This window comes from Sus scrofa, chromosome 9 (assembly GCF_054392235.1).
Source record: "Sus scrofa isolate SSC_HxYL_T2T_F1_AM1 chromosome 9, Sscrofa_HxYL_maternal_Yorkshire_Landrace_v2.0, whole genome shotgun sequence".
Lineage (NCBI taxonomy): Eukaryota > Metazoa > Chordata > Mammalia > Artiodactyla > Suidae > Sus > Sus scrofa.
In genome coordinates this window covers 34,162,557-34,187,837 of record NC_139391.1, presented here as the reverse complement: position 1 = coordinate 34,187,837, position 25,281 = coordinate 34,162,557, and the positions used below count along the sequence as shown (strand labels likewise).

At 40.6% G+C, this 25,281-nt stretch overlaps 1 protein-coding gene across 4 annotated transcripts in view; it reads right to left on the bottom strand.

Annotated features, from left to right (window-relative positions):
- LOC146399833 (uncharacterized) overlaps positions 1–25,281 on the bottom strand; it is a 47,570-nt gene that overhangs the window by 9,437 nt on the left and 12,852 nt on the right. Inside the window, exons 2-4 of one of the 4 annotated variants that reach the window (XR_014815143.1) lie at positions 17,038–17,195; positions 14,276–14,376; positions 13,582–13,607 (exon numbers count right to left, since the gene is read on the bottom strand). Coding sequence is in view for 3 of the 4 variants with exons in the window: in XM_084975892.1 (XP_084832018.1) it covers positions 5,039–5,115; positions 13,582–13,607; positions 17,038–17,117 (183 nt within the window). In the remaining variant the exon portion in view is untranslated. Of the gene's footprint in view, positions 1–5,038; positions 5,116–13,581; positions 13,608–14,275; positions 14,377–17,037; positions 17,196–25,281 lie in introns of all 4 variants that reach the window. The other 3 variants (XM_084975892.1, XM_084975890.1, XM_084975891.1) reach the window with 3 other exon arrangements.

The window sequence follows — 25,281 nt, the reverse complement described above, 5'->3', positions numbered from 1 at the left end:
AGGGTATCTTTTCCCACTGCTCATATAGCACCAGGGTGACTACCTGTGGCATATGCAGATGAACCAGTGATGGGATACCACGCTCTGCTTTGAGAGGCATCCCAGTCTTTACAAGTGATTTAGTCAATGCCATCTTCAATTTGCTGAAGGTGTAATGGGGAGTTCATGCCATTCTCAAGATCTTTCCAATAGGCATTTATGGAGGTAAAAGGAAACTGGAAACACAGAACACAGAGGTGAGACGGTGGGAATACTTAGGTTGGCAACTCCAGGCTAGAACCCATCTCCAGACATAGTCTTGCTAAGAATCTGGCTGAAGGAGTTTGCATTTCTTTACAGTTTGCCCTAAGCAATTCCATTCTCTAATGTTGAATGAGAACATGGCCCCAAACAATATCCTCAAGCATAGTGACAGTAAATAATTTAGGCATGACACAAAAGTGGAAACAAAAATTGACTGTCTACTTAATTACGGAATACTTGGTACAGAAAGAAAGGGCATAGTTCCCTTCTCAGATGCACAGGTAGTGTAATGGGCATGTCCTTTGGGGAAACTTTAATATGTATGATTTATAAACCTTCACAAAGCCATTAATCAAGTATAATGTCACAGTGACAGACTCATTTGAATTTGTTTTAAGATAAAATAAAATTTCAATTAGTCAATTACAAGAAGTTTCATTTACACTGATAAGAAAATTTGACCCGTGCAACTTGGCACTGGATTCTAAAATGTGTCCTAATATACAGACCTGAGAAGAACTTCTAACCAACATATCCTCAGGGACATAGTAATGGTTTTAACTCAGGTCATCACCTAGAAGCCTTGATGATCCATGAGAAGTCAGAGATTTCATGGTGGGGATGGCATATTTATAAGCAATCAAAAATTTAAATTTAAAAAACAGGTATAAAAACAGTAAGTAGGCTCCCACAAATTAGAAAAATTTTCTTTTTAAAAATTAGTGAGGGCACTTCTGCTTCTAGTAACAGCAGGCCATACTATTTAGACCAACTTTCCTGCAAAAACCTAGAAAATACGGAGAAAATATTTAAAAATTTTTTATACATTGGGAATAACAAAGCAGACAAAACTGACAATGACAAATTAGGGAAAAGAAGGAAATGTGGAGAAGAGAACCCTGCAATGGAGACTGCTTTTCCCGCAGGGGTGCCTATCAACTCTGGATGAAGTGGCTGAGAGGAAAAGAAACTATGTGATATCTGCGATGGTCAAACAAAACATGGGGAAAATTTAGAATCCAGATCCACCAGGCAGGAAGGACTCTGATGAACACCTCAGGCTTTAGGTTGGGACCTAGAAAGGCAGCACCTAGAAATAAGGGAAAAACCATATGTCTCTGTTGTAACTAAAACCTAGTTGGGACCATCTCAAATTCCTGAAAGTGTACTAAGGTGACTAAGGCTCACATCTGCTCCTATCTACCTGTCAAAGCAAATGTAAATCCTATGTAAAGGAAATAATATTATCCAGAACCTCAAATTATTTCTACAAATTTTTATGCACAATGAATGGTATTTTATCAAATCACACAGTTACAAGGTGGGCTCATACCCGAAGCCCATGCTCTGCTTAAACTACAAACAGCTTGTCTTTCCTTGAACCTCAGTTTTAGCTACTCTGAAAAACACTGTCTCTGAAGTGACCTCGCCGGGACCCTCACTGTGAATCTTGCACAGCCCATGGAATTTATACTTCGAGCACATGTTTCCTGGACATACCCCCAGCCTTTGGTTGTGATCTGCCTAACCTCCTCCACGGGGTCTGGTAACAAATCAACCTTCACAAGCTTCATTTTCTTTATGTAGTTTTTGTTTGTTCATTTGTTTGTTTTCTGTGTTTTTATGGCTGCATCCATAGCATAAGGAGGTTGCCAGGCTAAGGGTCAAATTGGAGCTGTAGCCACTGGCCTATACCACAACCACGGCAATGGGGGATCCGAGCCACATCTGTGACCTACGCCACAGGTCACAGCAATGCCAGATCCTTAACTCACTGAGCAAGGCAAGGGAATGAACCCGCATCCTCATGGATACTAGTATTACTGGGTTCATTAACCACTGAGCCACGGTGGGAACTTTCTTCATACCTGTTTTGATCCTAGTAATAATTCCCTGGTAGAGTAACAATTCCAAACTGACGGCCCTGTTTTATGAATGAGGAACAGATGAGGAGACAAGAGTCCAGAAAGATCAAACAACTTGTCCAGAGTAATGACCTGGGATTTTTGTGGATGAAATCAGTTATCCATCCTGCTTCATCAACATCCTCAAATGCATCCCCTCCACTTAGGGTCATACCTGAAATGGCAGTTGAAGCAGAAATAGGTCTATAGTGTCACAACACTGTAAATCAACTATAATTCAGTAAAACTCTAAAAAATGAAAAAAAATTAAAAGAAATTGGGTTTGTAGTTTCCAGTGTTAAATATAGTACTATGATGAAGGGCCGGTAATTCTCAACTAGTTTGGAGATTGACTATTGCAACAAGTTTGTAAGTACGGATTGAAATAAAATATCATATCAAGTACATTTTTGGAGAACTATCGTGAAAAAATTTTCAACTTCTAGTGAATTTATATTGATTTTCCTCATAAAAATATGCTTTGTGACTTCATAGTCCAATTTTTAGGAATTGAATAATATGTTAGAATGTCACCCTTCCTTTCTATCTAGCTTTGGCCAACCCTTATGTCCATCTTTCACTGGCCCTTGATTGGACTTGCATCTCCAGCATGGAGACATGGAATAAATACATGGCCTACCATCTTAGATAGAGACATACCCAATTCCCAAGAGCAGAAAGAATGGCAAAAATGATTATGTGGTTTAAATAAATATTGCAGTGATAATGCCAACACAATCTATTCCCATGGTGAAAGTAATTAAGCCTCCCTGTTCAGACGTCTCTTGCTCTCCATCAATTACCAGATCAGCAAGAAATCACATATTCCAACTGAGCCACCTGGATTATTGTAGAAAGCATCTATGCTTGTTTAACTGCAATGCTGGGAAGGAGGCAGGGCCAAGAATGTTCCACTGAAGCAAAAACAAACTTGCTCCTGGTTTTACTTAGCAGCCTAATTCTGATGCAGTGAAGCCTGAAATACGTGGCATTTTTGTTTTATTGAAAATTCGCAAGAGAAGCAGGTGGGGTGACAGGTGAAATAAGTGAAGGGGATTATGTGGCACAAACCTTCAGTTATATAATATATCATGGGGGTGTAATATACCACATAAGGAATAGGATGATAATATTGTAATAAATTTGTACAGGGACAGATGGTAACTAGACTTATCATGGTGATCATAATATATGCAAATGCCAAACCATTATGAAACTATACCTGAAACTAACACCATATTGTACAGCAACTATATTTCAATTAAAACTTTTTACATTAAATTGGAGTTCCCGTCGTGGCGCAGTGGTTAACGAATCCGACTAGGAACCATGAGGTTGCGGGTTCGGTCCCTGCCCTTGCTCAGTGGGTTAACGATCTGGCGTTGCCGTGAGCTGTGGTGTAGGTTGCAGACGCGGCTCGGATCCCGCGTTGCTGTGGCTCTGGCGTAGGCCGGTGGCTACAGCTCCGATTCAACCCCTAGCCTGGGAACCTCCATATGCCGCGGGAGCGGCCCAAGAAATAGCAACAACAACAACAAAAAAGAAAGACAAAAAGACAAAAAAAAAAAAAAAAAAAAAACTTTTTACATTAAATTAAAATAAAAATGCAGGAGCATTCTTCATCTCAGAGTGCTGGTATGCTATGCTAACAACAGCCTCCTCATCAGGGTAAAACTAGAATATTCTTTATCCATAAGGTAACAGTGAAGAGCAGTCAAAATTTACTGAATACATACTGCATGTACATTATCTCATGCCTCAAATCAGTCTTATCAAGTAGGTTCTTATTATTTCCATTTTTATAGACCAAGAAACTGAGGCTTAAGAAAGTTAAGTAACTTGTTTAGAGTCTAGCTTCAAACTCAGGTGTTTACTGGATTCAAGAGTGCTATGATAATATGTCATACAGGTTCTCTGTGTAGTATTTAAGGAAGGCCTTATCTCTCACCTTAATTTAGGGCAGGAAACCCAGTGAATAGCTTAAACACCGGGAGTTGCTTATTTCCCTCCACAAGCTATCAGGGCCAGAATAACCTGAGGGTATTCTGAGGCCCTGCAAGCTATCTGGGGCCCAAATTCTATCCATATTTCCGCTTCATTACCATGGGTCAGTAGAGTGAGTAGAGTTGCCACAGGATGCCACGGAGGACACTCTCAGCACAAACAGTATCTTCCAGATGCTGAAAGAGGTGGGAGAAGGTTTCGCCACATACTCTCATTTTTACAGGAAGGAAAATCCTTCCCAGTAGTCTCTGAGGAGTTTTCTTGCTATCAAATTGGTCAGGGTGTAGTCCATGGCCCACACTTAAACTAGTGACAGTCATGACTGGCTTGTCTCATCAAAATTGATCCCCCTGAAGACTGGAGTGAAGCCCCATGAAGCACCTGTATTCCTAACACCAGAAGAAAACTGAAGTCTTGGGAGTTCCTCTGTGGCTCAACAGGTTAAGGATCTGTCATTGTCACTGATGTGGCTGTGGAGCCGGTTTGATCCTTGGCATGGGAACCTCCACATGGCAGGCATGGTGGAAAGGAAAGGAAGGAAGGAAGGAAGGAAGGAAGGAAGGAAGGAAGGAAGGTAGGAAGGAAGGAAAGAAAGAAAGGAAGAGGAAGGAAGAAAGGCAGGAAGAGAAAGGGAGAAAGAAAAGGAAGGAAAGAAGGAAAGAAAGGAAGAAAGGGAGAAAGAAAGAAAATTAAAGTCTTTAATGAAGGTGGTTTGTAGTGTGAGGCAGACAGAGCTGTGGAATATTTGACAATAGTTCTAATACTTCTACTCCTTTGGCAACCCAATACCATATGTGCCATTATTTATGCTAAAGATAACAGCTTTGCACTGAAACAACATTCATTCTTCTATTTTCTAAATGGAATAAACCTCAAGGTTCACCCACCCAATATCTGGTTCCAGTTCTTGGACATCTTGGACATTCTGGATGCAGTTTTCTTGATGGGTTCCATATTTGTAATCCTATGGTTAAAAGACCAGTTATCTACCCATGACATGAAAACGTACAGTGGAAGAAACAGGAGAAGATAACTGCCCCAGCAATGTCCATGTGGACGGGGTGGAAGGAGAGACAAAGCAGAGAGGTGCCAACTCATTCCTCCTCAGCTGGACAAGAAAAATGTGAACTCTGCCCAAGCTGCCCAGTCAGCCCCCAGGATAGCCAGTCATCTTCCGGGAGGATGTCCTTGTCCATCATTCTCAGTAGACTGGCTCTGCCCTCTGGATGAATAGCCCTTGTCCCTTATCCTCCGTAGGCCTGGTTCCTGCTCCCTGACTACGCCAGAGGTGGGCGACATGAGACAGCTTTTCCCAAGTCTACACAGATTTTCCTCCGCTTCTTGTTGGCTCAGGTTTAGAGGCCTGCAATTTTCCTTTGGGGTTAATCATTTCCAGTTTGTTCTTGGCCTAAAGAATCAGGTTTTCTTTAGCAACACAGTAATGCACAAACATGGCAGTCACTTCAAGTCATTTTCACGGGTTAGTAACCACAGGTAAAATTTTTTAATTTGACATGGTCCCTAATTCTGGAATTTTTGTTTCCCACCCACCGTCTGTCCTTCACCTTTGTACTCTGACCTTCTTCCTCTCCTTGAGTTTAATGGCCTTTACCCTAATATTTTTGAAAAGAACCATCTTTGTTGGAGAAGCTCCCACCTTTATTCAATCTTTTCAGACAGTCTTTCCTCTTTAACTTAGAAATAATTAATAATGGGGGGTATTTGCTAAAAGCCTAAGGCACAAAACTTATTAATTTTATCTTCTGATAAGTCTCCTGTTTCCCTGCTGCTTCATAAACTAGCTTTAGCTTGGGGGGCAGAAACCGACTTTTCCAACCCTGTGGGACTTCAAATTAAAAGACTCTCAGTCAACTCAGTTTTCACCCTATAGGCATAAAACGCCTCTTTTGGCAAAGCCTATTTTCTTTTTCTTTGTTCTCACAGGGGCTACTTTCAGAAAATTTGTCTCTTTCTTATAGAACTTTAGCGGAAGAGTCTGAAGACAGCCAAGAAATCCCCATGCACTGAATTTTCCCTTCTGTTTCCTCTAGATGAGATCAAAATGTAGTCTTCATCCCAAGAAACAACTGGTGGTTGGACCAAGTACTTTGTGACTGTGTAACAAGCATCTCCAGCCTCCAGACTAGAGTGTTAACAGCCACCACTGTCCTCTGCTCTGTCTGCTTCATTCAGCAAGTCCTATATTTTAGGGTCTGCTCCTTATTGTATTCTGGAACAAAATGTATATTGTATATTTTCTCTAAGCTTTAAATGGCAGGGTAGCTAATAAAAAGTAGTTTAAATTATATATGGCCTATTATCTCAACAAATCCAGAGGCATGCTATTTCAAAGGTCATTTTAATCACTAGTAATGTTAACAAGAACCTATATTTCATCCATCCTTTTTCTCCATCATTCTCAACTACTCTGCTTATGTTTGAATATGGCTTTAGGAGCTTCAAGGATTTTTCTCCCCACACAGCTCCATCCACCAGCAAAGAAATTAAAAAAAAAAAAAAAAAAGCATTGGAGAATTTCTCTCTTCAATCAAACTGAAATTCTTTCCCCAAAGTTTCACCATTTCGTCATATTGACCAGAGTGACATCTCATGTCTCTCTCTGTCTATCTTGTGAATGGAATTATAGTTACCAGTTTGGTCTAATCAGTATTCATCTCCTTGAACTCAGGAAGGGCCCATAATACTGAGGAGTCTTTATTTAAAATGCAAGAAGCACAGTTGTGGGATAGGTAACCACATTTTTGAATACCCTAAGCTCTTATTTTAGAACAGTGTTCCTCAAAGTATAGTCCAGAGATCTAGAGTTCTGATTAATAGAAACACGCCTGGGCCCCGCTCAGATTTAAATTAGCAGATTCTCCAGGGTCAGGTCCGGAAACTTACATTTTAACAAGCTCATAGGTGATTCTTTCGCACATTGAAATTCATGCTCTTATGTCATCTCTACAGAACACTGTCCTTGGTAGACGCTTAATGGAGTTTAATTACTGTCATATTAAAGAACATATGAACTTTTTTTCTTTTGTTTTTGGTTTTGTTTTTGTTTATTTCCCGTAGGATTAAACACTTTTCCCATACACCATGGGAACTCAATAAATGCCATGTTAAAGGGTTGTGTTATTCTCTCTTCTATTAATTTTATTCCCTGAAAATCACTAAGAGGAAATGCTGTTAAAGACAAGGAAATAAAAACCCAGAAGGTAATCTAGAAATGAGAAATCAGTTTCTTGCCTTATTTTTATAAGGAAACCATTTTCTCTGGGCTCCCCCTGATGAAAATTGGACTAGAATCTAGACTGGGAGTAAAATGGAGGTAATAAATAACATTGTGAAATTTGGGGATATTTTTTTTTTTAGTGGCTTCACCCAAGGCATATGGAAGTCCAAGGCCAGGGATTGAATTTGACCTGCAGCTGCAACTATGCCAAAGCTATGGCAATGCCAGATCCTTTAACCCACTGCACCAGGCCAGGGATCGAACCCACTCCTCCACAGGGACCAGAGCAGCCAGAGTCAGATTCTTAACCCACTGCGCACAGCAGGAACTCCTGGCAATTTTTAAATGTTAGTTATTTGATGGTCACTTAGAACATTCTTTTCCAGGGAAGGCTAACATTTCCTGCTTCACTTGCCACCTACATCTATGCAAATTCTCATCCATCGTGGATGATTCATTCCATGTCATGGGGCAGAATGATAAGAAGACCTAATGATAATAAGTGCTAATATAGTGTTTACCATGCACTGGGCACTATTTAGGAGTTTTATTTTTATGAACTCATTTAATCTCATTCAAATAATTTGAGGCATGTATCCTCATTTAGGTCATAAGCCTTGCTTTACAGGCAAGGGAACTGAGGCAAATTGATAACTTAATGCCTCATAAGTAGCAAGGTGGGTTTTGAATTCAAGGTTTGGTTACAAAGGTTACAAGAACCACAATGCTGTTAACACCTCTCAACAAAAGCACAAACCATTGTCATGATGTCTTGGTGGCCTGTGTTGAGTTCTTTAAATTTTGTTGTTAGTTTAAAGCATCTGAAATCAATAGACTACATTTTCCAATTTTGAGTTCCAGCCTCTGTTGAAAATATCAGAAAGTCTGTGCTGGCAATATTAGGTCAGAAACACCCCAGAGCGACCACTAGCCGAATATAAGTAGAAGCTGTTCCCGGAGTTTCTCTTGTGGCTCAGTGGTTAACGAATCCGACTAGGAACCATGAGGTTGTGGGTTCGATCCCTGGCCTTGCTCAGTGGGTTAAGGATCTGGCGTTGCCGTGAGCTGTGGTGTGGGTCGCAGATGCAACTCGGATCCCGCGTTGCTGTGGCTGTGGTATAGGCCGGAAGCTACAGCTCCGATTGTACCCCTTGCCTGGGAACCTCCATATGCCTCGGGAGCAGCCCAAGAAATGGCAAAAAGACAAAAAAGAAGAAGAAGCAGTTACCCTCTGATGGGTCATTCTCTTGTTGTCATAGTTCCTTCCACCTCTATTGCTTCCTGTCACTGAGACTGAGAGACTGTGCTATTTCTTTTATTACAGTAAAGGAAAGAAGCCACAGCTCTACAATAGACAATGTAGTATAGTGGTTAAGCACATTAATTCTGGAGCCAGACTGTTTGAATTTGAACTCCAGATCCAACGTGTATTAGTTGTACAATCACAAGAAGTTACTTAACTTCTCTCTGCCCTGGTTTCCTCATCTATAAAATGAATAGAATAAAACCCACTCAAAAAATTTTTATAAGATTTATTCAGTGAGTTAGTACCTATAAAATATTTATAACAGTATCTGGCACATACTTAGTACCATATAGTCATTTTCCCATTAGAAATAGAAAAATGAAAGATGGACAGGAGTGCCCTGTGCTTCATGGAAAATGGAAGAGAGCATATTGCTTCAGATAACCGAGGAATCTTCCTGTGTGATGCTCAATGTGCAAACAAGGCCAGTAGCCTGATGTAGGTAGACTGGGTCTCATCCTACTGCATGATCCCAGCTTAATGTCTAAAAGCAGGGAGCAAGAGGTACGTTTCCTTCATCAAGCTCCAAGAGTTCACAGTTAAAGAAGCATTATTATTATTTTTTTTTTGTCTTTTTTGTCTTTTTAGGATCGTACCCATGGCATATGGAGGTTCCCAGGCTAGGGGTTGAATTAGACCTGGAGTTGCCAGCTTACTCCACAGCCACAGCAACTTCGGATCTAAGCTGCATATGTGACCTACACCACAGCTCACAGCAATGCTGGATCCTTAACCCACCGAGCAAGGCCGGGGATCAAACCTGCGTCCTCATGGATACTAGTCAGGTTCATTAACCACTGAGCCACAACAGGAACTCCCAAGAAGCATTATTTCAATCCTGTTTTTACATCTGTGGAGCTTGAGGCCCAGGTCACCCTAAGATTCCACCAAAGGTAATACAGATCTGTGATGGCAGAGCCAGGACTTGTAACCTGGCCACTCACTCCAAAAGCCTCACAGTCTCAAGTCCTACCACCTCTATGTATGTATTGTAAGTTGAATTTAATGCATTTGAATTCATCTTTGGTGCATTCCATGTTACTGTAACTCTAATTCACTTGTAAGTGGAAGAACCAGGGTAGTTTGTGTTATTTTATTCTTGGATCCATTTTTATATCAATAATTAAAGGTGAATTGATTTTTAGGGAGCAAGATAATTTTACTATGCCTTCAATTGCTATGTATTTTTTTCAGCTTCACTCAAATGTTTGAAACCTGCCTCAATTTCCACATGAGGATGCCATCAGCCCCAATGTTGAGGAAGGTCACAGATTCTCAAACTCAAAATCCACACGAAATGGGTGGAATGACATGTTTTTAGTGACTCTGACCCTAACAATGCAAATGATTTCAAAACCCAAAGGATTGTTACCAAAAAAGGTAGTAACAAGGAATGTTTTATTCATTTCCTTCTCCCAGCCCTAACACAGTGCTTTTGGCCTGAATTGTTGAATCTGTTGATTTGATCAACTTGTTTCAATCTCCATAGTAAAGTATGGAACCCTTGCCTAAGAGAAAGCATTTTTCCAGGGAGACTGATGCTCTTCAGAAGAGCAGAAGCCATGGTTGCCACATCCTAGATGCTTCTTTCATGCAACCACTGCAGGATATGGCCCATAATGTGTGTTTTTATACGTGTTCTTCTCATTCATTTATCTGGCTGGCTGAATCCGTACTGGCAGAGACCCTGAAATTTTGGACTGTTCACATCAAAACATTTGCACTGTAAACAAATATCTTATACCACCACTATTACAAATTCTTTGAAATGACACATATCAGTGGCTTTGGAGAAGTCTCCCACTGTCTCTTGACACATCTTCTCTCTTCCTTAATGACATTTAAAGGTGACAAGGAGACATGAGGAGGGATCCTGGCTTGCTGACAGTGCATTCAGTCATGAGCGTGTTGCTAAAATCCAGCTTTATCAAGTTACAACTAACAAGTAATTACCATGCAGCACATCACCTGGAGTGCCATTATGCAAATTTGCATATGGCTCAGCTGCACAATTTAGGCAAATATTTATCATCATCCTAAAGCCTGCCTTGCAAAGAGAAAACAGGCCAAGTGGTATTCTATCCTTGCACAGTCCCTATTTCTTTAAATCAGAAATGATCTAAACTGTTTTTATCTAGGACACTAAAACATTCTGGAGGAAATATCCTCTTATTAGTCTTTCGTGGAGGAAGAAAGTTCTAAACAATCTTCAATTAACCTTAAAAAGAGACAATTCAGAGAAAACAAGAGCACTATTTTCAACTAGGCCATTGGGTAGAAGAGGGCACAAACTTGATTTATATCATTCTGAAAGGCAACGTTGGAATACACAGATTAGAATCTCGGAATTATAGGAGTTCCTGTCGTGGCTCAGTGGTTAATGAATCCGACTAGGAACCATGAGGTTGTGGGTTCGATCCCTGGCCTTGTTCAGTGGGTTAAGGATCCGGCGTTGCCATGAGCTGTGGTGTAGGTTGCAGACATGGCTCGGATCCCGCATTGCTGTGGCTGTGATGTAGGCCAGGGGCTACAGCTCCGATTGTACCCCTAGCCTGGGAACCTTGTATGCTGCGGTAGTGGCCCAAGAAATGGCAAAAGGACAAAAAATAAAAAATAAAAAGAATTTCAGAATTACAAAGAGACAGATCTCAACCCAATCTAAGGAGGAATTAAAAAATGGGGGTGGGGGGTGATTCTTGGAAAGTTAGACTCTTGTTTACTGGTTATGTACAAAGGGTTTACAGACATTAAATTTGTGGATTTGGGCGTTTTTGTTTTTGTTTTGTTTGCCAAATGAATCAGACATACAATTGAATATGTGACTTTCAAAAATGTTGCAATGGATGGTTATAAAGTCATTCCAGGGAGGCTGCCCTTGACCCGGAGAGTGATAGAATATCATTTTCTCCTGAAATGCCTTTGCAATGGCAAATCCTCCAGGTCTGATTCCTGAATCGGTCAAAAGGTACTCAGACCCATAGCTCACTCACAGATGAACTGATCAGTGGTGCTGATGACATTTTGAGGAATCAGAATGTCAAAATCAAAATAAAAGTGATAATTTAATATTTGAGATAGACTCATTTAGGAGATATCTAAAAGGAATTCTTACCAAGAAGCCCCCACAGGCCTCCTTAACCCTGCTAATTCACTTAGAAGATAGAGGGTCAACTATTTATCCAAGCAAAAAATTTCAATATGTCCTTCTCTCATAACTCTAACTGAGATAAAACAAAAGAACATGGTGTCGCATGTCAGAGATGCTCTAAGGGTTCCCAGGAATAGAAAGAGGTGAAACAGGACTACTGGACCTGGGTTCAAACCGTAGCTCTGCTACCACCAGCTGGTCACAGGGACCCATGACCTAACCTCCCCCAGAATGTTTCCTCACCTATGAAATCAGAAAGATGGCAAATACCTCAAAAGGTTGTTGTGGGGATTTAAATATATAACTAAGTATGCAACGTAGTGCTGGGCCATATTCAGTTCCTAACACATTGTAGCTGCAATAATTATTATCGCCATTATTATTGTTATTTTCATTCCTAATCTTCCTTCTCACTGCACTTCCTCACTTTACCTATTCTGCTTTGCATAATTTTAAAACTAGTTTGCATAAAACACATTTTAATTACCCTACCAATCTCCAGGCCCCTATAATCCGCTTTAGGGAACTTTGTCAAATTATATGTGACAGCATTTTTATATACAACATGGTTAGAAAGCAAAGCAGATTGTAAAAGTTTTACCATCCAATTATACACAGACTACACTGAGTTTTTCAATATTACACAGTGTATAAGCTATTACAAATCTATAGAGAGATTTTTTTTTAATGATTTGGGACAAGATTACTGAGTGTGCTGTGAACGCAAAAACCAAGAGTGCAGATAATGGTGCAGATGGCCTGGGGCAAAACCCTGTACTCACTCACTAATATTGGCAAGTTGTTTAACCTCTGTGTGCCTGGATTGAGTCAAAACATTGTACTCATGAATAAAACCCACTTAGGAGAATGCCTGACATATAGTGAGAGCTTGATGAGCACTGCTTATGGTGACTGTTTTTCATAGTCCAGTGTAGCAGAGACATAGGGTTCAAAATTTTGGAAGAAAAAGATAAAATCATCAGAAGAATGGGTGGCAGGTATGATGTCATAGAAAATAGTGGTATCCTAATTAGTTCATTAAACTTTGCTGTCTTTGACTAACTGTGAAATACCACCCAAAGAGATGGACGGGCCTGCTAGAGCCGGTTATACACAAAGCAGACATGAAGGGAATGAAGATTCTTAGAACTCACAGCCAAGCCTTTAACATTACTTTTCAGGATTCATTAGATATTATATTAAACTTTTTTCACAAATTACATTTTTAAGTCTGAGGCAATGAAATTATATACATGGTTTAGTAATTAAAAAAACAAACAAACAAACAAACAAAAAAACCACTGTGGATTTTTTTGTTACAGCAAAGAACATGGTCACCCATTTATAAAAATGGAGAAAATGGTGACTAGAGGAAGTGTCTCCTATCCTGAGCTTAAACCCAAAGTCAACCAGGAATAATTGTGCAACCTTGGGCCAGTCACTTGTCTTTGGGCCTCAGTTTCCTCAGATGCTTAAAGAAAGAATAGATGTCTCAGGGTTCCTCAACTTTAGTCATCCATAAAAACCTTAAGATTATTGCTATATTAATCCTACACAACAATACCTATTACATATTAATCCTCTACAACACTCTCTTTGAAATCATAGTTTCCTTGCACTAGTTAAAATTTTTATAATGTGTGTTAAATATTTTTAAAACAATTCCTCCTTGTACAAGCTAGAATCATACCGCATCTTGTACTCTTTGGGAAACATTAGATTAGATGAGGTCCCTTACCATTCACAGATTCAGGCAGGCTATATCTGGAAAAAAAAAAAATAAGAGAGAAAGAAAGATTAGTGTGGAGATAAGCCATCTTTAGCTTTGCAGTCTTTGCATCATTTTTTACTTTTGGTTAGAGGAGACAGAACCAAGCAAACTGTTCTGTCTCTGCATGAAAGATTCCCTCCAATCTCAAGGTCAGTTATCTGACCAGCATGTAATAGAGACTGTTAAATACAGCAAGATAATTGGACATCAAAACTACAGGACTATCAAGACAATTGAGTGACACCCATTAACCCAAATGAAGGGCAAGATAACAAGACTGAATGTCAACCTGGAAACGAGTCAAGACATAGGTCACAGAAAAAAGTAAGAGTTTCCACAGGAAGGGGCAAGGAAGATGTAATGTGAGGATGAGGGCAAAACAAAATGTTTGTTCCTTTGCGTTCTCCCACTTCCTTTTTCCCTATTGTCATCTTTGTCACATAAAATTTACTGTCACAAGTGAATCAGAACATCCTAGTAGGTTGTTAATGACCTTCATAAATCAGGTAAATTAGTTCTTTTTTTTTCTTACCGTTTTTCTTCTTCAGTAATTTTATGATCAATTTATGATGCCTCTCATTCAAGGGAGAAAGTTCAAGGCAAAGGCTAGTGAAAACTAAGGGATTCGCCTCTCCCAGTGGCTGCTTCTACTCTTTCTTACCTCAAGGCTCTCTCCGTCCAGGTAGGGAACTAGGCACAGGGCAGCAAGAGCCGGAGGAAGAACTGAATCTTCCATCTGAGGGCTGAGTCTGAGTCTGTCTCCTGTGAAAAGCATAGTGCAGCATGGTGGGCTGTGCAAGAAGCAGGAGAGAAGGGAGGGCACTGTGCTTCCCTGACGGGGCCTTAGGCTCTTTGCGCCCTTACAGTCTGTGTCTCTGAGCTTTTTTCTTTTTTTTTTTTTTTTTTTGCCTTTTATTTGTTTGGTGTTTTGGGTGGGTTTTTTGTTTGTTTGTTTGTTTGTTTGTTTGTTTGCTTTTTAGGGCTGAATAGGTAGCATATGGAGGTTCCCAGCAACACAGGATCTAAGACTTGTTGTGACATACACCACAGCTCACAGCAACACCAGATCTTTAACCCACTGAGAGATTGAACCTGCATCTTCAAGGTTACGGGTCGAGATTGTTAGCCTGAGCCTCACTGAGACCTCCTCTCTGAGCATTGTTGAACGGGACCCTTGGATCCTCTGAGAATTACTTTGTTAGATTTTTCTAGAATACTTAAATTACCTATGGCAAGGAAATTATGGTGAAAAATGGCAAACTCTACCCCAAGGTCACAGAAAATCCAGGGAAAAACTCAACCCACAGCAGGAAAGAAAGATTTCATGGTTCATGGTTTCCCTCTCTCAATTCAGCTTCTTTTCTAAAGAAGCAATGGAGTATTCTTCACCTTGAGAGAACTGCTTCTTTTTTTTTTTTGGCCGCCCCACAGCATATGGAGTTCCTGGGCCAGGGATCAGATCCAGCCACAGTTGTAACCTATGCTACAGATGAAGCAATGCAGACACTTTTAAACCCACTGTGCCAGGCCAGGGATCGAACCTGCATCCTGGCACGGCAGAGATACTGCTGATCCCATTGCACCACAAGGGGAATTTCAAGAATTGCTTATTTTCTCCATCCGAGTTGTGGATTACCTGTCCATAAGACACGGTGAAGACTTGTGTGTGTGTTTTCCTGGTGGTTTTCTTTGCTAAAATTAGTAACCCCAAATCCTCTGTGACTACATGTAAAAGGATAATACATATGCCCTAGATTCCCAAGAGACTCCAAACATTTTCCATATGTAGGGTTTCCCAACACTTTTGTGAGAGATGGAATTTATTTTCCCAGAGCCTCGAAGTATTCAGGTGAGTTTACATTCCAAAGCACACAGGCACATATGGTGTTGGATCTGTGCATCTCAGAGACCAGAGTGATAACTCCCAGTCATCTTTCCCCACCCCTCCACTCCCCCACCCCAGAAATGGGCTCCCAGGGAGGAAAATCAGTCTGCCGACTGTGGGCCCTTACATTATACCCATTAGGCAGAGGGCAGTTGATGCTTTTGTCTTATTAACAGATAAAATGCGTCACTGAGTGAGGAGAGAATTCTCCAAACTCAACCTCACACAGAAGTTGCTTCTTACTCTTTGTAAACTTCATGGTTCCCTCTGTCCGAGTACTCACCTCCCTTAAGTACCACATAACTGTCATCAAATTCCACAGAATGCAAGAAACAAAAGGCTCCAACTAGGGGGGGAATAACACGATGAAGATAATGGCCATAAGCACATCAAGCTGATCACCATTTTCTAAACAGGGCCAGCTGCACCCTATGGCACTTTCCATATGCCAGTCCTGCTGTTGAAATTTTCTGTCTCTCTCCTTCCCCTTTGCTTGGAAGGCTCCTGCTCACCCTTCAGGACCCAACTCAAGTCTTTTCTCCAGGAAGCTTCTACTGACCTCCCCCTGGCTTCCACTATTAGTACAGCTACTGTAGCAGTCGTGGTACATGCGAGAACCCCGTAATGCTAAGGATGTTCAAGTTCTGTCATCACTAGAGGCACGCGGCAGACCCAAGACCTCATTGAGGAAACAGTTCCACACCGACAAGCCTTTCAACTCATGGTAATCTAACAGGAAGAGGAAGCAGTTTGTGCAAACGTGCGCAATTAGAAAACCAAATTATACATCACGTGGGATTTGTAAAGGGAATTGTCGTCAATCACCGCCCTCTTTCTCAAACAAGATTATAATAAATGCATCCAGAGTGCTGGGGGAATACACTGTAGAATGTACGGTTGATATTAACTAGACAAGGATGTAATGTACTGAGATTTTACACCTGAAAATGATTTTGGAGACCACTTCCACCTTTTTTTACAGGAAGACCTCTCCACCGCTTTGATAATCAGACACAAACAACAGGTACAGTCTTCAATCTGTGAATACTAATGGGTCACATTATTATGTTATTTTCTGATCACCATACAGAGTGACTTGTGAAGCCTCTTTTTTCCTAGCTTGTGGCTTGGCAGTCATGAGCTCACCACCCTAGGAAAGAACAGGCTACCTTTACACAAGTGTTGCTGTGTGTGGAATCACTAAGTAGGTGAGCTGCATCCGGTCAAAGAGATAAAGGTTTTTTTATGTGACTTCGGAGAAGCAATGCAATGTTCCTTGGGGTAACAGGCCTAAGTTATGAGTGGGCATGATCCATGCCACCCTGATGGATGACTGCCCTGAGAGACCTTTAAGAAACACAGCAGGCCTATGAGCAATGCAGTGGAAGCCTGAGCACCAAAGTGAAAGATGTAGCTTTCCCCCCTCGAGCTATCAGCATTAGGTCCTGCTGTGCTAATGGAGAGGCTGTAAAACCCAGGCTCTAACTACTGTGGGGAGGATGGTTTTCAGCAGTCATCACTCATACATAGGTAATTACCTTTCCTCTCCCTTCATTGTCCTGCTGCTTCTGCGGAAGTTCCGAGCAGAGGGAGTGGAGGCAGGTCGCCCGTGTCCCATTGTGATGTACTGTGTTGTCCATTCTCCCCTCTCTGTGCTGCCAAAGGCCACCCTCACTGTTCCAGATGAAAGATCTTTCTATAATCATAGTAATTGGTGAAGCAATAGGATCATTAGCCAGCACATAATCCTAGACAAATAAGCTTGATGACACGCATAGTCACAAAAATTGTGGGCTCTTTGAGTTCACAATATAAGAAGCTATCCTGCTATGTTTCTTTGAAAGGCTTTTAAGATAATTTTCAAACAGCACTGTGGATAGTTTTCAAAAACATGTAGGTTGCCAACATCCTTTTGAATACAACTGTGAATGCAGCCTGATATAGTGGAAAAAACTTTAGAGTCAGCAATCCCAGCCCAGCCTCTTATTAAATCTATGACTTTTAATCATGTTAGTAATGACTCAGGCCTTGATCCCTCATCTATAAAACAGGGGTACCAATATCTATTTTCTAGGGCTACTGTGAAGATGATACACATAGGTTTTTGGCACAAAGTCAGCACACAATAAATGTGCTTATTAATGTAACTCAATTAGGTATATTATGATTATTACTTCCCTCTTCTTACCCTAATGTTAGACCTACATCTAACAAACCATGTCCTCTGTCACATCAGTCACAGCTGAGTGTTTGTAGAAACAGTTCTGAGAATTGTCCCTAACTTAGCTTTTAATTAAATCTTTAAAATAATAATAAATTTCATATACTTTGGAATTTGCAATGTTAAGGTCCTGCTTTCCTCACAATTTGGATGGTAAAAAATTAGCCCACAGACCACAAGGTAGTAGAGAGGAAGCTCACTGGAGGAAAGTTCTGCCAAGGTCATTGATCAAACAGAGACCAGAACAGGGAGCTGGAGCCAAGGCCCTGCTGGGAAAGCTTGTGGACTTTTCTCATGTTATAACGTAAGCGATATGGTAGAGATATTACATCAGCAAAAATTAGAGTTCCCACTGTGGCACAGTCAGTCAATGATCTGATTTGTCTCTGTGGAGGTGCCAGTTTGATCCCTGGCCTGGTGCAGTGGATTAAGGATCTGGCGGTGCTGCCGCTGTGGCATAGGTAGGAGCTCCAGCTTGGATTTGACCACTGACCTGGGAGTCCCCTCAGCTGGAAAAGAACACAACAATAATAACAAAAAAACTTCTTTCCTTGGAGTTCCTGCTGTGGCTCAGCGGGTTAAAAAACCCAACTAGTATCCGTAAGGATGTGGGTTCTATCCCTGGTCTCGCTCAGTGGGTTAAGAATTTGGCATTGCCACAAGTTGTGGCATAGGTCACAGATGTGGCTCAGATCTGGCGTTGCTATGGTTGTGGTGTAGGTCTACAGCTGCAGCTCTGATTCAACCCCTAGCCTGGAAACTTTGTATGCTGCAAATGTGGCCCAAAAAAGAAGGAAGGAAGGAAGGAAGGAAGGAAGGAAAGGAAAGAAAGAAAGAAAGAAAGAAAGAAAGAAAGAAAGAAAGAAAGAAAGAAAGAAAGAAAGAAAGAAAGAAAGAAAGAAAGAAAGAAAGAAGAGCAAAAAATTTGAGAAGAGCAAAAAATTTGAGGTATGCTCAGAAAGAGAAAGAAGAGCAAAAAATTTGAGGTATGCTCACAGGATGGCAGGTTACTACTCTAGGTGCTGGAAATAATTAACAGAATTAATTTTCTGACTTTATAGACCTTTCCCTCTAGTTGAGGGAGGAGAGAGTGAATAAATAAATGCATAGATTTGTGAAGATGACAAAGACAAGTAAAGCAGCAAAATGGAGCAAGGAGTTTTCTTTCCATTGTTGGCAGGGGGAGGAATGAAACATGTCATTTTAAGATGAGCATTAAAATGGACAAGGAGGACTTCCCTGGTGACTCAGCTGGTTAAGGATCCAGCATTATCACTGAAGTGGCTTAGGTCACTGCTCTGGTGAGGGTTCCATCCCTGGCCCAGGAACTTCAACATGCTGATGTGTGGCAAAAACAAAAACAAAAACAAACAAACAAAAAAAAACAGGGGGAGCCTCACTAAAAGGTGGTACTTGAGCAGAGACTAAAGGAGTGAGGGAACCACCATTTGGATATCTGGAGGAAGAGGGAGTCAGGCAGAGTAGAAATACCTTTGGAAATTTTTGAAGGGAAGAATAAGATATGGCATATGTTTTTTTTAAAAATCCCTCTAGATATTATATTGAGGGTAGCTTTTATATTAAGTTCAGAAACAAGGAGATCAATTGCAAAGCTAATCCAGGAGAAAGGTGACAGTGTCATTCCCATTGTACTCGGAAAGGTGTTACCATGTACACAGCCTGGATGTATTTTTTAATTGAAGTATAGGTGATTTACAATATTTTATTAGCTTCAGTTGTACATCATAGTGATTCAATATTTTTATAAGTTGTATTCCATTTAAAGTTATTACAAATTATCAGCTATATTTCCCTGTACTGTATAATATATCCTTGTTGCTCATTTATTTAATACACAGTAGTTTGTATCCTCACCCCATCTATCCCCTCCTACTTTCCCTCTCCCCACTGGTAATAGCTTCTTCTCTATATCTGTGAGTCTGTTTCTCTTTTGTTATATACATTCCTTTTTTTTTTCACTTTTTAGATTCCATACATAAATAATATTATACAGTTTTCTTTATTTGTCTGACTTATTTCACTAAGGAAAATATCCTTTAGGTCCATCCATATTCTTGCAAATGGCAGCATTTCATTCCTTTTTATAGCTGATTAATATTCCTGTGTGTGTGTGTGTGTGTGTGTGTGTGTGTGTCTGTGTGTGTGTAATATAATATAACATATAATGTCTTTATCCATTCATCTGCTGATGGACACTTAGGTGGCTTCCATTTTTCTTAATGTAAATAATTCTGCTATGAACATTGTGGTACATATATCTTTTGAAAATGGTGTCTGGGGTTTTTTTGGATATATACCCAAGAGTGGAATTGCTGGATCATATAGTAGTTCTGTTATTTTTTTGAGAAACATCTATACTGTTTTCCATAGTGGTTGTACCAAGTTATATCTCATCCAACAGTGTACAAGCATTCCCTTTCTCCACATTCCCTTTCTCCACCTCCCATTTGACATTTGTTGTATGTAGTCTTTTTTGATGATAGCCATTCTGACAGGTGTGAGGTGACATCTTATTGTGGTTTGCATTTGTCGTAATTAACAATGTTGAGCCTCTTTTCATGTTTTTTTGGCCATCTGTATGTGTTCTGTGGGAAAATGTCTATTCAGATCTTCCAACCACTTTTTATTCTAGTTGGGGCTTGTTTTTTGTTTTTTGTTTTGGTATTGAGTTGTGTAAGTTGTTAATATATTTTGGATATTAACCCTTTTATAGTAATATCATTTGCAAATATTTTCTCCCATTCAGTAGGTTGTCTTTTTGTTATGTTGATGGTTTCCTTTGCTGTGAAAAAAGCTTTTACGTTTAATTAGGCTCATTGAGTTTTGCTTTGTTTTGTTTTTATGGGTGCACTTGCAGCATATGGAAGTCCCCAGGCCAAGGGTTGAGTTGGAGCTGCAGCTGCTGGCCTACATCACAGCCACAGCAACTCCAGGTCCGAGATGCATCTGTGACCTGCGCCACAGCTTACAGCAATGCCTCCAACTTCCTTCTTTTTCTCTAGATTGCTGTGGTAATTTGAGACCTTTTGTGGTTTCATATAAATTGTAGGATGAGTGGTTCTAGTTTTGTGGGAAATAGGTGCTTTGACAAGGATTGCATTAAATGTGTAGATTGGGTAGTATGGACATTTTAACAATATTAATTCTACCAATCCAAGAATATGAGATATCTTTTCATTTCTTTGTATCATTTTGTAATACCTTCATCAATGTTTTATAGTTTTAAGAGTATAGCTCTTTTACCTCCTTAATTTAGTTTATTCCTGGATATTTTATTCTTTTCAGTATTATAGCCTGGATATACTATAAAGGAAGAGCAAGGCCAGAGAATTTCCCAATGGATTAGATGTGGGGTGTGAGAAAATCATGGATAATGGTAACATATTATGTGGAGTATCTGAAAGAATGAAGGTATCTTTAATGAGCTGAGGAAGACTGAGAAAAGAGTAGGTTTGGGAGAGTGAAGATAAGTATTTTCATTTTAGATATGTAAGTTTAAAAGACCTATTAGACACCCATGTGGAGATTTTGAGTAGGCAGCCTGTTATTCAAGTCTAGAATCTAGGGGGATGACCTGGAATATAGGAACATATTTGGAGCCATGACTTTACAGATGATGTTTAAAGCCCTGCTGCTAAATGAAATCACCAAGGGAGTGAACAGAGGATGACAAGGAAGAAATTTGAGGATTCAAACTTTGTTAAGCAGCCAAAGCAGAATGAAACAGTAGCCTGTTATAATTAGAGTATCCCTAAATACTATGTGATGTAGAAGGAGTTCCAGAATTTCTGCATGCTCTGGGACAGACTTGAAGAGTAGTTGATGATGCTGGCTTGTGAACCACACTGGGAACAAGTGGCCTCAAGGTGAGAGCTATAGCAAGAGAGAGGAGAGGGGGATACTCAACCCAATCCAGGAACAAGGTGGGGACTGAATCTTTAGGCTTTGAGTCCACCAGGATCTGACTCAACCAAGAAAGAAAATCTCCCAAGTTCATGGGCTACAGACTTAATATCAGATGCCAGCAGGACACCACTGACTTGACTTTGCCTGAGAGTAGAGGAGCTAAGAAGATGCTCCAAGGACCTACGCACTTAGATCTGGGACTGCTCCTCTTCCCTGCCTCCACATGGTCACATAAGCTCCCTCCTCCGTATTCCCAGATCCATATTGGAGAGAAGCAGAAATTGGGAAAGCATAAAAACATATTTATCTAAAAGAGACTGAATTATATATCATATGGTATTTAGATTAGCAACTGAGTTTACTGAATTGGTCTAAATTTAGTACCCTCTTGCACCTGCTACCCAATAAGGAGGGGCTTCCTAAGATGATTAGGTGAATTATGAGAAGTACAGAAGCTGTAGTTTCTTTGCATATTTGAATGTGGTATGCAAATTTATAATCGGGGAAATTTATAAAAGCATCTTGTCAACTGTGAAGTATTTAGTCTGAGAGATGTAGGAGGGTGGGGTAACTAGAGAAGCCCAAGAGTTTTAGAAGATTGGAACACAGGACACATACTCAGAGAAGTTACTCTAAACCAGTGATTAGGTAAAACTATTAAAATGTAAATTAGATTTCAGTGCCTGGGAAGATAATGGAATTGAAGTGGAAATAGTAAATATCTCCGGGAATTAACAGAGTCACATCAAATAGTATTATAAATTATATGATGTGCTTAGGGCTATTCTTTAAGAAGCAAAAATTAATTTACAGGCATCTCTTCAGTTCAATGAGCCTTTCTGGATCATCTTGATACTGTGTGACAGCAAGTCATCCAGCATTCTTACATGATAAGAAGGAAGGGATAGGCCAAATAGTTGATTTTTTCCCACTTTCCCATGAATCAAAGGGTGATAGAGTATGGTGGTCAGTCTCTTTTTCTTCCTTGCTCCAGTGTTACCCTCCAGTGTTCATGCTCTGGAAATGCACAAGAATATGCTGATGGAACTCTGACCTGGAGGCTTTGCAAACCCAGCAGGATCTGATAGGGACAGAGTAAAGAGATAAAGTAGGTGATTAAATAGTTAATCCCAATAATGGCTCATAAGTAGAAAAGATATGGGAAACCTCTGTAAATTAATGATCACACAAGAAAGCAGGCTTTCTTAATAACAAAACCAAGCAAGTTTGCCTAGCAACAAAACCAAACAGGCTTACTTAGCAACAAAAACCATGCAATAGTAGCACAAGACACACCCCCAAACAATAAAACCATAGTAAAATGAGACCAACATCCTGCCCAGTGAGGTCGGTAAGTCAATGATTCCTAGGACAAGCTCCTCTGCACACTGAAAATCAAAACTATAGGGAAAGGCGACATTATACTGAAACCTGAGATGATTTACCATATTTTAGTATATTGTTACTATCTTTTTGCCCATTTCCATAGCACCATGATGTAACCATTTGACTATGCAGGGACAAGAAAACTCCCCTGCCCAATGTGGAGGAGGTGCTGATGATGGAAGCTTGACCTCTACTCAAAAATGAGGAAGAAGGTGGTCTTCTCCCCTCTCCCCATTTTCCATTGATTATGAAAGTGCCACACACCCAGCTTTGGGGATGGCATCCTCTTGCCTGCCCACTTGTATTTTCTCATAAGCATCTTATACTAATAAATCCCTTCTTGCCTATTGCTTTGCCTCTTGTTGAATTCTCTCTGTGTTGAGACAAATTCTACGATTTCAGACAAAGCAAGTGGTTTTAATTAAAAAACAGTGGATTCAAGTCCCTTCCTGAGTCAGAGAACATGGGTTCAAGTAATTTGAAGTGTGGCTGGATCCAAGTACCATCCCATAGGTTCAAATCCCAATCAGTGTGGCTGGGCTCAAGTCACATCTAAGGTGTTCGATTTCTTTCTTTTTTTTTTTTTGTCTTTTTGCCATTTCTTGGGCCGCTCCGGCGGCATATGGAGGTTCCCAGGCTAGGGGTTGAATCGGAGCTGTAGCTGCCAGCCTACGCCAGAGCCACAGCAACGCGGGATCCGAGCCGCATCTGCGACCTACACCACAGCTCATGGCAATGCCGGATCGTCAACCCACTGAGCAAGGGCAGGGATCGAACCCGCAACCTCATGGTTCCTAGTCGGATTCGTTAACCACTGCGCCACGACAGGAACTCCTAAGGTATGCGATTTCTGATTTGCACTGCTATTTAATGTTCACTTTAAACTTTTTAGGGATAAGTATGTTACATGTATGTGAAGTTGTGTATCAGTTCTACATGCCACACACACATGCATGCACACACACACACTCCATTCCCAAACTGAGCTGAACGGTTCACAGATGTGACAGAATGCTCCCCTGCTCAGCAAAATGTTCAACACATAATGTTCAAGCCCTACTATCAGCATACAATCAGCAGCACACGGAGCCTCACAGTTTTCCTAAAGTGAAACTGATGTAGCGTAGTGGTTGACATAGTGTCTTGCCTGGATTTCCCCATTCTGGACCAAATCCCCTGATTTCTCCAGCTGTCCAGATTGTTGCCTGCTGAGGGCTCTCCACAGTATCCCTGCCCAGGGAGAAAGTGTCATTTTCTTAGTGTACGCACATTCCCCTGAGGTAAATTGCCCTCCTTGTTTTTTGTTTTGTTTTGTTTTAAATTTGAGTAGAGTTGATTTACCATGTTGCATCAATTTCTGCTGTACAGGATAGTGAGGCAGTCACACATGTATACGTACTATCTTTCATCATGGTCTCTCCCAAGTGATGGGATATAGTTCCTGATGCTGTACAGTAGGACCTCATTGCTTATCCATTCTAAATGTAATTAGTTTGCATCTACTAACCCCAAACTCCACATCCATCTCACTTCCTACCCCCCCACACCCACCCCGGACTGTTTGACCCCAGGAGAGATATGCAAAGGTGAGGCCCCCCCAGGGCTAAATTCAGGACAAACGCTGAGGGGCAGTGCAGCTTTCAAGCTGCTGACAGTGGTAAGCTGCATCACAGTTCACCTCACTCTGGCCAGCCCTGTTGTTGGCCAGAGTGAGGCTCTTTTTCATGTGTTGTTTCATGGCCCAGGAACCCACCTGAACACAAATCTCCATCTCAGAGTGTTTCCTAGGCAAACCAACCCTGACAGGTGGGAAGTGATCTTTTGACTTTAAAAGACTTACCCCCCCACCAACCTCATGAATTAGTCCAGTTGAACCTCTCCAATCTTTGTACCTTGGTCATTTTCTCCCTTGAAACCTACCCATGAGAATGTAAAAGAATCAATTTACCAATCTGTCAACCTCTTTTACTGAAATATAGCACAGGGAATGCCTTGGGGCATGGTGACTTTGTGTATAACCTCAGTGAGACTCATACCCTTCCAAAGTCTTTTATAATCACCAGTAGAAGTTTGTGCTGGCAAGATATGCTTATCTCTACAACTTTCTTTGATTCCTCTAAGAGGGAAATGATTGTCTCTTTTCTTGGAGGGTATAATTGGTCTATACCAATAATTTTACAAAAGGTTTCACTACCTGGTAGGTAATATTTTTTTGAAACCGTGATAAAATTTCTAAAGTCATCCGTCT